The 13,032-nt window shown below is 31.8% G+C and overlaps 2 protein-coding genes across 2 annotated transcripts; both read left to right on the top strand.

Moving 5' to 3' along the window:
• The first annotated feature begins 1,695 nt into the window (after window positions 1-1,695).
• Window positions 1,696-4,229, top strand: K444DRAFT_588997 (TDP-4-keto-6-deoxy-D-glucose transaminase). The gene is made up of 4 exons (XM_024878085.1): window positions 1,696-1,817; window positions 1,871-2,010; window positions 2,066-2,253; window positions 2,332-4,229. Exons 1-4 carry the CDS (start codon window positions 1,797-1,799, stop codon window positions 4,134-4,136), a joined length of 2,154 nt encoding a protein of 717 aa, XP_024737338.1. The 5' UTR covers window positions 1,696-1,796; the 3' UTR covers window positions 4,137-4,229.
• A 4,012-nt stretch (window positions 4,230-8,241) lies between these two features.
• On the top strand, window positions 8,242-9,186 carry K444DRAFT_629383 (uncharacterized protein; the record flags this gene model as incomplete). Its single annotated transcript, XM_024883047.1, has 6 exons — window positions 8,242-8,276; window positions 8,446-8,508; window positions 8,562-8,639; window positions 8,686-8,783; window positions 9,092-9,108; window positions 9,160-9,186. The coding sequence occupies 6 exons, from the start codon at window positions 8,242-8,244 to the stop codon at window positions 9,184-9,186; spliced, it is 318 nt and encodes a 105-aa protein (XP_024737337.1).
• Between the last annotated feature and the right edge of the window lie 3,846 nt (window positions 9,187-13,032).

Below are 13,032 nucleotides of genomic sequence, written 5' to 3'. Positions count from 1 at the left end.
ATATAAATTAATTAAAAAAAAATCTAATAAAAATTTAAGAAATAAAAGTTTTTTTTTATTTCTTTTTATATTAATAAAACTTATAAAAGACTTTTATTTCAAGTTTTTCTAATATAAAAATATTAATTTGTATAGTAAATAAATTTATAAGAATAATATTATAGTTTTCTAAAAGATATATATATATATTATTAAATAAATGAATTAAAGTTATACTTTTATTTATATAATTTATTATTTTATATTTAATAAAAATATACTTTTTTAAGTATTAAATAATTTAATTCAAATATTTTTTAATATATGTATTAATAAACTTAAAAAGCTATTTAAGTATTTTAATTTTTTATTAATTATTACTAGTTTTCGAAAATTTATATACTTTACTAAAAGCTTTTATTGAATTATATAATAAAGGCTAGAATTCTTATTATATAATATATTTCTTTAAATTAGTAAAGTAATTATGTATTATTTAAAAAGCTCGAATATTTTAGAAAATATAATTCGGTTTATTATTATTATTATTATTATTATTATTATTATTATTATTATTATTATTATTATTATTATTATTATTATTATTATTATTATTATTATTATTATTATTATTATTATTATTATTATTATTATTATTATTATTATTATTATTATTATTATTATTATTATTATTATTATTATTATTATTATTATTATTATTATTAAAGAAGTTTTAATTATTATTAAAAATTCAAATTAGTAGATTAATAAAGGTATTAATAAAGATAAAATAAAGAAATTAGTCTTTAAATAATTAGGCCAATTATTTACTTTTATAAAATTAACTTTTTTTCTTTTTTTACTTCTTTAAAAGTACTCTCGAAATATATTTAATTTATTAGTATTAATAACTTCTTTTATTACTCTTGAAAAATTAGTTATTATTTTGTGATATTTAAATGCTCTTAATTCCTTTATAATAATATTAAGTATAACTAGCTCTTTTCCTCTTTTCTTTTCCTTTATAAACTAATATTTGAGCTAATTTCTTAGAAGAGTATTAAAAGATATTCTAGTAAAATCAAGAATAATACTATTTTTCTAAGAGAAATAAATAAAGGCAAGAAAGGTAATAAGAGGGCATATTAGGCTACTAATAATACCACAATATTATTAAAATTGGTATCAAAATTAGTTAAATTAATATGCGAATAATTACACTTTCGGCATTTCTCAAAGGTCAAAAATCATGAATTTTCACATGAACTGCAGCAAGATGGGACAATTTTTTGGCGGTGGATGCATAGTGCAACGTCCAAATTCGCTCATTAGTCGGTGAAGCCCCTGTAAGCGCTAAATGATACGCTCAGTCCCCTGGAGTAACCCAGTGTAGGAGTTAACTCCCACCTTGAATCCGTGTCAGCAGCACGGCTTTCGACCCAGGTTACTGAATCCCTAAGGATCCAGCGTGCGTTCAGACTAACTTTCCGTGAGTTCTCTTCGGGAAAATTTCGCAAGGGGTAGTTCTATGCAAAGAATACCCGAGAAGCCGAAAGGATTCAGCAGACAAGGGTGTTTGACATAATTCTCGCATGGGTACCTGCACCACGGGAATGAATTTTGAAGCGAGCAGCAGGCAGGGCGCCCCCCAGCCTTACACAACGTCAAAGTCTCTTCGCCCCATGGAAGTGAGCACGCGACACATCCCTCGTATGTTGAAACCATTCTTTAGAGATTATTTTCCAATTATTGAATCAATAATTTCATCTCATCAAATTTCAAAGAGAGCCGGAGTTCTCAAAATTCGAACCCAAAACATGAAAATACTAGTAGCTGGTGTATGTATTCAACATAAGAATCCAGTTGGGAGACACTAATCAAATTAAAACAGGGAGCGGGGTTCCTAGGGTCTAACCTCGTTGAACATCTCCTCAAAGAAGGACACAATGTGGTCCTTCTAGATGCGTTCGTCAATGGCCTGGAGGGCACTATCAGTCACCTGATTGCCTCCCCGAACCTCACGGTTCTTCGGTGAGATTTTCACATCCGTTTTCTATGGATGCCGCAAAAGCTGATCACTGAGTAGACAGGATATAGCAGAACCTCTTAACGACCTTTATGTTGATCAGATTTATCACTTGGCATGTCCAGCAAGTCCAAAGCATTATCAGCGCGACCCAATAAAGACGCTGCGGACCTGCTATGTTGGCACGGAAAACTTGCTTAAATGTGCATTGCGATGCAGCGCACGATTGTTGTTCTCTAGCACATCTGGTATGTTGGGTTTTCTTCTATTCAGCTATATTTCAAATGTCAAAATATATTTATTAACATCAATCCTTCTCCACTCAGAGGTCTACGGAAATCCTCTCATATGCCCACAACCCGAATCTTACTTCGGCAACGTAAATCCATACGGGCCAAGATCCTGCTACGATGAAGGCAAACGAGTAGCTGAGGCAATGTGTTATGCGTACCAGCAGAGCCACAACATCGACATTCGTATTGCTCGGATATTCAACGCCTACGGTCCTGGCATGCCAGCCTCAGACGGTCGCGTGGTATCTAACTTCATTGCCGCCGCGATGAAGTGCCAGCCTATCAACATAACGGGTGATGGTTCTGCAGTTCGATGCTTTCAATACGTGACGGATTGCATTTCTGGACTTACCAAACTCATGGCTAGTGATTATTGCCAACCGATAAATATTGGAAATGACTCTCTTTGTCGGATCGACCACCTCGCACATGTTGTGGTGGATTTGGTTAAGAAGAATAGATTTCGAGTCCTTGATGATCCTATCAGGTATTCTGCAATGCCGGTTGATGATCCAGTCCAAAGGCAACCCGACATCACGTTGGCTAAGGAGGTGTTAAACTGGACACCAGTTGTCAGTCTTGAGGAAGGCATTCAAAAGACTATTGACTGGTTCCTCTCTACTCAAGACTCCGAAGTGAAAGGTGCGAGCACCCGAGCTGCCACAACAGAAAAACAGTCCAAAGCCGTACCGTTCAACATCCCTCCCATCATCGGAACCGAACTGGCCAACATACGAACAGCAATTCAGAACGAAAGTCTCTCCGGCGCCGGCACCTTCTCTCGCAACTGCGAGAAATGGCTCCAGGAAACCCTCCAATGTGGCCCCGTAACACTAACAGCTTCCGGAACCACCGCCCTCGAAATGGCAGCACTAGTCCTAGGCATCCAACCCGGCGACGAGGTCATCATGCCAAGCTACACCTACGTTTCCACCTCCAACGCCTTCATCCTCCGCGGCGCGGCGATTGTATTCGTGGATATCAGACCCGATAACATGAATATCGATGAAACCAAAATCGAAGCCGCCATCACGAGTAAGACTCGAGCGATCGTACCAGTTCATTATGCAGGTAATGCATGTGAAATGGACTCGATCATGGCACTCGCCAAAAAGCACAAGCTAATGGTTGTGGAAGATGCAGCACAAGCATTGCTTTCGACGTACAAGGGCAGAGCGCTTGGGAGTATTGGTCATATTGGATGTGTCAGTTTTCACGAATCTAAGAACGTGACTTCGGGGGGTCAAGGTGGGGCTGTGTTGATTAATGATGTGTCGTTGAGAGATAAGGCGGATTTAGTAGCGGAGAAGGGAACGGATCGGAGTGCGTTTTTGAAGGGTGGGAGGAAGGCGTATACGTGGCAATGTATTGGTTCTAGTTTCTGCATGAGTGAGATTCAGGCGGCGTATCTTTGGAGTCAGCTACAATGTGCTGAGGGCATGGTGACGGAGAGAATGAGGCTATGGAGTCGTTATCAAGTATTGTTACGAAGTCTTGGTGAGAAAGGATGGCTGGTATTACCGGGCGTGGAAGGAGAGGGCAGGCATAATGCTCATATTTTCTACTTGAGGCTAAAAGATGCGGAGGAATGCGGGAGATTTGTGGGGTATATGAAGGGCAGTGGGATTAGTATTTTGTGTCATTACAGCGCCCTTCATGCCTGCGAGCCGGGGAAACGGTTTGGGAGATTTAAAGGAGAAGATCGCTTTACGACGAGGGAAAGTGAACGGCTTGTACGCTTGCCGCTTTTTCGTGGTATGGGAGAGGATATTCAGGATAGAGTTGTGAGAGGAATTGAGGCATTCTTTGGTACAAAGCATGGAGGTGTGAGGCTGTAAGGAACAAGAAACAGATTCAATCATTTAATGGGGAGAATATCAAATGTCGTGAGCCTTTGACACCCCATTCTTTTGCTCTAACGAGTGGTTGAGGCTGGCTAGACATGTAGGTCAGACCAGAGGAGTAAGACAACCTAGCACAAATGTAATCTTTTCAAAATGCTTTAATATATGCATATAATTTAAACGAATTCTTTTTATAGCTAAATATAAGATTCAAGTATAAAGATTTATTAAATTTAGTAGTTTTAGTAATTATTTTATATAATAATTATTTCTATAAGCTTTATAAATACTTTAGTATTATTTTTCTTTAACTAATATATAATAATAAAAGAATACTTTACTAATAGCTTTATTTAATAAGCCTAGTAATTATTTACTTGCTTTATAATTTATATAAACTTTTAGTTATATATTATTTTTTAAATTCTAGTTTTTAATAACTAAAAGATTTTATAATAATTAGTATTTTTTTTATTATAGATATTATAATTATATTTTGCCTATAGTATTTGCCTATAAGCGGAAACCCTGCCGTTTTAAGTAGCCTTTTCTTACTGTTTTAAGAAAGGGATCCTGCCTTAATTAAGACTTAGTAGCCCTTGCCTAAGTTAATCTAATTACTTGCTACTCTAAGTACAGATTTAACTTACTAAGCCTAAACTTTACTTCTAACCTGCTAAAACAGCTATAATTCTATTTCAGGGAAATCCAGAAAATAGTTATATTAATTTGCTCGAAACAAATGCCTCCTGGCTCGAAAATATATTAAAAGCAGCCGCCTTGCCCTTTCTAAATAATATTTCTCTTTACTATATACTTCTTAAGATCTAATTACCTTTCCTCTTTTATTAAGATTAGCCAAATCCAGAATAACTATTATTCTTTTACTTGCTTTAACTTATTCCGCAAGATTATTTCTTAATAATTATCTTCTAATAAGACTTCTAATATTATATATATAACGAGATAATAAGGTTCTGGCTATTTATAGCTTAAAATAGCTATACTAACTCACTTTATAGTAGGTATTTTATCTCATAGTTACGTGGTTCTATTATATAACCTTTAAATATCCATATAATCTATAATCTGCTTATATTATTCCTTTCTTATTCTTAGTTCTTAAAAATCGACTAACTTTTACTTTCTAATTTTATATCTTACTTATAATTATAATTTCATATTATAAAAGCCTATTAATTCTTTATATATTATTACTTGTTTTATAATTTTATTATATTAGTAAACTAAAAAAATATATATATTTTAAAGCTTTATTCTAATATATATTTTTTTATAATATAAATTTATAATTATATTATATATATAATAATAATAACTTCTCTTATTTAGTTTAAAACTTTCTTTTATTACTTCTTTTATAATTACTTTTAAATATATTATATTTTAGCTAATTTTATAAATATTATTATTTTTTTGTTTTTTATTTCTTTATTCTTTCTTATTAAATATTATAGTTTAGGCTTTAATTATATTATTTTTATAATTGCTTTTAAATATATTATATTTTAACTAATTATACGAATATTATAATTTTCTTTTCTTTATTCTCTTTTATTAAGCTTTATAATTTGGTTCTAATTATATTAATTTCTATTAATTTTACTAATTATATAATAGCTATTTCTATTAATTTTAACTTTTCTCTTTTATTTATAAAGCTAGATATTTTATAAGTTTCTTATTCTTATTTTTAATATATTAATAAACTTATATAATATAAAGATTCCTCTAATTCTAATATTTAAAACTTATTTATTTATTATAAAAAGCTATTTTAATAAGAGTTTAATTATATATTTTCTATTTAATTAGCTATATAATATTAAGATTTCTTTATTTTTGCTTTTAGCTTCTTTTATTATATAAGTCTTTATTTCAGGTAAATAAAAACAACAATATATATAATATATAAAGCTAAAGCTATATACTAAATATAAGTATATAATTTTATATAATTTTAATAATTTTTAATCTTTTTTTACTTTTTTTACATTTAATTCTAAGTCTAATAATTTCAATAATTTCTAATTCTTTTTTCTTTTATATATAATTTTAATAGTTTTAATACTTCTATACTTTTTTTCTTATTTAGTTCCGAATCTAATAATTTCTATAATTTCTATAATTTCTATAATTACTATAATTACTATAATTACTATAATTACTATAATTACTATAATTACTATAATTACTAAAATTACTATAATTACTATAATTACTATAATTACTATAATTTACTATAATTACTATAATTACTATAATTACTATAAGTTACTATAATTACTATAATTACTATAATTACTATAATTACTATAATTACTATAATTACTATAATTACTATAATTACTATAATTTCCATAATTACTATAATATTTATAAAAGCTTTAATATATATTTTAATTTTATATTTTCAATTTATAATTTCTTTTTCTAATTTTTTGACTTTTAAACTTTCTTTAAAACTAGTAATACTTATATTATAATTATAATAATAAAGGTATTAATATAAATATTTTATATAATTTCGAGTACTTTTAGTAAATGCTTTAAAAAATACTTTAAATATAATTTATATAATATAATAAAGAAAGAAAAAGACTTTCTTTATATTTCGAATATAATTTAATATTAAAAAGTATTTCTTTATATTTTAAATATATTTAGTAATAGTTAAATTATTTACTAGTATTTTAAATACAATTTATATAATTATATAATATAAAATAAAGTATTTACTAGTATTTAAATAATAAATTAAATATAGAAACACATGAATTTAAAGTCGAAATATATATAAGATAAAATATATAATAAATTTTTAATTATATAATTCGTAATTTGCTTATATTATTTCTTTTTTCTTTTTAGTTCTTAGAAATTAATTAATCTTTATTTTCTAATTTTATATTATAAAAGCCTATTAATTCTTTATATATTTACTAGATTTTTTTGTAAATAAAAAAAAGTTAATATTTTTAAAGAATTATAATTTCGATTTCGATTTTTAGGAGATTTTAATTAATATCTAATAATAACTTTAAATATAATTTTATAAATATTAATCTTTAATTTAATTTTATTACTAATATTAATTATAATATTATTTGCTTTAATTTTAATAAAAACTCAAAATATAAAGTATTAAAGAAAAACCTATATTACTTTTATATATATTTCTAACTAATAAATAATATATTAAAAAAAGCCTATAATTTTACTAATAATAAAATAACTGAATTTATTAATTAAAAAAATAGCCTATTCTAAGAAAAATAATCTTATTATAGTAAATTATAGCCTGTAAATTAAAATAATAATTAAGATAAGAAAAGTTTACTAATTTAAATAAGTTTATTTTCTTATATATAATATTATAAAATAATTTCTTTTATAAGCTTAATACAATTTCTGTTTTATTATATAATATAATTTAGAATAAGTTCTTATAAAATATAAAATAAAAGTATTTAAAAGATATGTAAAATAGTAAATAAAATAATTACGAATTTATAATATATTTTAAATTAAAATAATAAAAAGAAAATAAAGAACTTAGTTTTATTTAATATATAAAATAAAGCTATAAATCTTAAACTTATATTTAAAATACTGATACTTTAGTAATAAATACTAATATATTTATTATAAGAATATAAACTCGAGATTTTAAATAAATAAAAAAGTTGTATTTATTTTATTAAACTTTTAATTTATATTTACTATAATTAAGTTCTTTATATATAAGTATATATATTAAAATAATAATATATTAAAATGCTATTACTCTAGCTATTTAGTAAATTTACTATAATATAATTAGGTACTCTTATTTCGGCTTTTTATAAAGATGTCAGGCTAGTATTAGTATATAGTAAGAAAAAGGAACTTACCTCCCAGGTGTAATACTTGTTGAAAAGGACACCAGAGATTGGGGCAATGGAGCTGGGTGGAACTCAGATGGAACCAGTAAAGAATGAGCGGACTTCGACCTCATGGAATTCAGCAATGGTATCCTCCATAACGACACGGCGTTGGCCAAGGCAATGAGGCGCTCGGATTTAGCGATATCGGAGAGATGGACATGGCAGCACTTCCAAATTACTTTGACATGTAGGTCTATCGTCTGATGTCCATGAGTGGTATGAATTAACAAAATCTAAAGGGCACATCAATCAATGACCGGATGTGAGTGGATGGAAATCCCTGTTTCTGAAACAAAGATTCCAAAGTGAGAGACTGTATTGGAGAATATGAATGCTCTCAACTAACGATTTCGCAGGAAGGATTCTCTCAATCAAAACAACACGGAACCTCAAGAGTCCACCTTTGGTGAAGCATTACAGTAGGGCCCCTCCAATTTATTTCTTTGCTCAGTAAAACTAACTTGAGTAAAAGAACGGTGAATGATCGGGAGCATTTTCAATCTGAGGCTAGCACTCCCTCTCAACGCTCTATTACTCTAGCAACCTCACCGTAAGTTCTCATTAGAGTTCTCACAACCCAGATTTAACACTAGCAGATCAAGTCATCGTTTCCATTACAATATCAGCGGTTGTATCCGCTCATACAAGCGACAATGCGATCTGAGGCGTCATCAGCGAGGGCATTCTCCCGTCCGTAAGCATGAGTGTAGAGTCATTGGTGTCACAGGTCGGAAGGAAACGGATTCACGAGGAAAATCATTTGAGCCAACACATGAAGCATGTGCATGCAGTTTCTACTTAGACTTGAATGGAATCGAGATTATTACTGGAGGTTTCGTGGAGAATTGGAAAGGGAGGTGGCCCAGGTGGGAGGCAGCGCGTTCTTCCGAAACCGAGTTTGCATCTTTGTAGCGGATAATATTTTATTAGGGGTCAACGAAAGACTTTGAGCTTGAAGTACCCTAAACCCTTTTGAATACAGGGATAACTCCTTTTAATTAGGTGACTTTGAATATAAGGTCAGTCTAAACATATACTTGAATTAACACTTACTGAACCACAGTTTATAGTGCTCGCTCGCAAGCGCCCGCAAATAGTGATTATCGCGCTCATATTATGCCGAGAGATTATGGTATAAGCATTTTCACGACCCCATCTATGCGGGAAACATCATACGCGGCCTGGTTCAGTCTCTGCCGAGTGGCAACATGAGCTGAGCACTACTTAGCCTATTCTTCGGGATATCTTCCCATCTGGCCAAACTAACATCATGGTTATGAGGAAGAAGAGGTGTGCGTCGGCAGAGTCCCCTGCCTCAATTTCCCTCGAGCCTGCGTGTTACGGACTGATTGCAAAATTAAGGAGATTAGCTAACCTCGCGAGGGGGCCGGAAGATCATCCTGTAAACATAATCTAGCTAACTTATTAGTGTGCTAAGGAATCAGGGCTCAGGGCTTAGCTCAGGATAGATACAAAATCTGTGTGCCCCTGCCAACCAAAATGTGTAACCTTAAGAATTTCAGCTTTATGATTATTTATTTTGGATATATGCATTACAAAATTAATATATTAAGCATTAGAACAGGAATATAATAAAAAAAAAGAAAAATCAAGAACTTCTAATTAATTAGAAATAAAAAGATTGAAAAATATAATATTTTCGGAAATTAAGAAGATATAATAATGCATCTAAAAAAAAACATTATTTTTTTTCAATTAGTAAAAATTTCTTAATATTAAAGCTAAAGCTAGAAAAATCACTCTAAAATTAATATAGATTATTATTGAAATTTGATATCAAAATATTTATAATTAGAAATTAAATAAAATAATGATTATAATTAGATGATTGAGATAATAAACGACAATTAAAAATATTTTTTGGAGGTTTTTATATTTCATATGTTCTTTTGGATTAATGAAAGATATATATGAAAAGCATTGATATTCATATAATAATCCTTTGCGGAGTATTTAAAAGATTATTATTGTATTGAGCTTAAATAATTAATTTTTTTATCGGGATGAAGATTCTTTTTTATCTAGAGAGAGAACTAATATCATTTTAATAATCGGACATTTAATTTATTAGTTAATTCTATTCTTTTCAAAGGATTAAATTGTATTCAAATAAAAGAATCCCATATGATATGAATATTTATTAAAGAGAAATATTCGACACTTATGTTAAAGACAAAATAATATTTATATTAAATCTATCAAGAAATATTTTATATTTTATTTTCATAAATTTTCTATACATTTTACATTATTTTATAATGCTTAAATCCCACTTATTGATAAAATAGGAGGGTAATTTATTTAATTTTTCCTGTTTATTTTGAATCAAGAATAAATTGATAATTTTATTCGTATTAGAATTTGAAATATAAATTGGTATGACCTATGAAATCATATTTATTGAATTATACCTGAGAACGGGACCTAATATTCTTAATTTGAGCTCTAAAATTATTCTATTTTTCAGACATAAGAATAAAATAATGTGAAAATTAAATAGACAAGATATAATTCAAGAAATGATAATATTTCATAATATAATTTTATAATTATATAATTTTTACGATATGAGATCATAAAATCATTAAATGATATTGATATAATCCATGAGAATAAAAGCGAAAAATATTCTACAGCCAAAAGCCTAATGATAAAATGCTTCTTTGTTCCTTGGAAATGGAGGTCCACAATGTAATGAACAAGCTCTTCCCCTGTGGTCCTAAAACCCCCGTTAACCTCGACCCACCTTAGAGTCTAACCTTTGGTCATTTCTTACTCGCCCCTGAAAGCTGAGTACTTACAAGTCGGTTGAACACCAGAGGAGGTCATTGCTGTGGCCGAACCGGTTCCGGTTACGTCCGCGAGCCTAATCGCTATGAGCCTCCGTACCTGTACCGTCGTAAGGTTTAATGACAACTGTAACATCCAGAATAGCAAAAGGCTACCAGTACTCACCATACTTAATTGTTTTAGATTCTTCCCGTGTAGTAGTTACTGGCCTAACACTCACCTACCTTTAGGGACAAAAGAACTTTGTTTTCAAAAGGTTCCACCTCTACATAACCCTTTACTTACGAAAGGTTGATTGCAAAGCGTCCTTCCTAAAAAGAGTTAGTTTGTGTGCCTTTGGAGTTCTCAGGGCTGGAAAAACCACTTCGGAACTGTCAATCCAGGATTAAAAGAAGAACGAAGTCATTTGAATTGAAACTCAATTTCTTGCCACTTACTAGCCCTTCGTAAAAGTTAGACTCCATCGTGAGGGAGCAGTTGCGAGATAATGAGATCGGTTGGAGTGGCAATTCAAGAGGAATCTCAAGAGTGTTGGGTCTAAATTGTGATGTCTAGTTCAGTAGCAAGGTAATGTTATAGCGCCAACATAGGGCGAGATGTTCGCCTGTTACGCTAGACTCCCAGTAAGTCGCTCCGTAAGAGGGCAGGCATTCGTACTCACTATCTCAGGTAAACCCACAGTTCCAGCCTCCTTGCCTAAGTGCTCCCTTTTAGTAAACTGGTTTGTACTTCTACACGTACGCAAAGAGAGATCTGAACTTACTAGCCTAATAATGACCCCAAAGCACTGCTTAAACTTTCCCTCCCACCTGCGGGTCCACCCCCGTCGCGCAAGAAGGCTTTGGCTCAAACTAGAAACATCGCCTATATAAAATAACCCCAGTTTGCTTCTGAAACTCGAACTTCATGGGATTTGGGAAAACTTATGTCCCCTATGATGAAAAATCGTAATCGACGCTGGTAAAACGATCACTGCCAGTTAACTGCGGCTATGTATAGGCTTCTGTATAGGTTGCTGTGGCTGCATGGGTCGATGCTCAAGAAGAGCGGGAGGGGGTCGTTGCTGTTTCGACGCTCAAGCCCCCACGTATAACGCTAACTGCTCATAAGTAACTCATACTTCATGCTCCTGTTTCGGCCGCTTACCCGCTGTAATCTACTCCGCTCAGGCTCGGCCGGAGCCAGCAACGCCCGCGCAGACTCACCAATCCACGCTCAAACCCTGAACACCACCCCTAACAATCCTCGAGAATAAACACGACGTTTCGCATCCAAATCACAGAAATTGCGATTCAGATACTACAACCCCATCTCAACTCTACCGGCCCAGACTTTAACTTGCCGCTTCTACTCTTCTCTACTCTTTAATCTACCCACCCTTATACGCTGCACAAAACCTTAACCTTTACAACTCCATCTCCAACGTCTGACAAACGTTCACACCTCTTCGCTACCACGATGCTCTTCGGCTATCAACTTTCTTAAATTCTTCCACTCCGCTCACGACGACCCCGACTTCACCCTAAACCTAACCTAACTTAACGTATTAAACGTAAATGACAATATATGTATATAGAGAACTCTTATGAATAGCTAAAGTTATTAGTGCAAGACCCCACGTTCGGGGGAAAGGGTAGAAAGCTAACAATAGTCAAAGTCAATGTCTGTATAGTCATAAATCTTCATCTCTGGAGCTCGTACCTTTGACATGAGTACCATGGGTGAGTCTTTTCTTCGGTTGGGAGACGCTTTGTGGATTTGGTCTCATAAGACTAGGGCTGCCGCCATAATGCGCTTTCTCCAATAAGTGCTGTGCAGACCCAGCCCTCTTCTCGAGTTCCTGGTTCGTCTTTTAGTTCTGTGGAAAGAATGTTGCTCACCACTTACCATTGTACTTCGGCCCCTACTGCTGGCGGCTGAAACGCATCTAAAATGAGGAATCGAAATTATTGTGGAAAGAAAAGTTATCGCGGCAAGCTAAACGGATCTCCGAAAGCGCACCTCATACTCCCTGTACAAGTATAACATGTGCACGGATCGCCGATAACATTTAATGATGAAAACCCTCCTATTCCGATCAAACCCCTACGATGCACTCGATTTATCCCCCCCCCCCCCCCCCCCCAGTGTCC

Source organism: Hyaloscypha bicolor (genome assembly GCF_002865645.1).
Source record: "Hyaloscypha bicolor E unplaced genomic scaffold K444scaffold_60, whole genome shotgun sequence".
In the NCBI taxonomy this organism is placed as follows: domain Eukaryota; kingdom Fungi; phylum Ascomycota; class Leotiomycetes; order Helotiales; family Hyaloscyphaceae; genus Hyaloscypha; species Hyaloscypha bicolor.
Note: the sequence above shows the minus strand (reverse complement) of the source record. Positions and strands in the feature narration are given on the sequence as shown.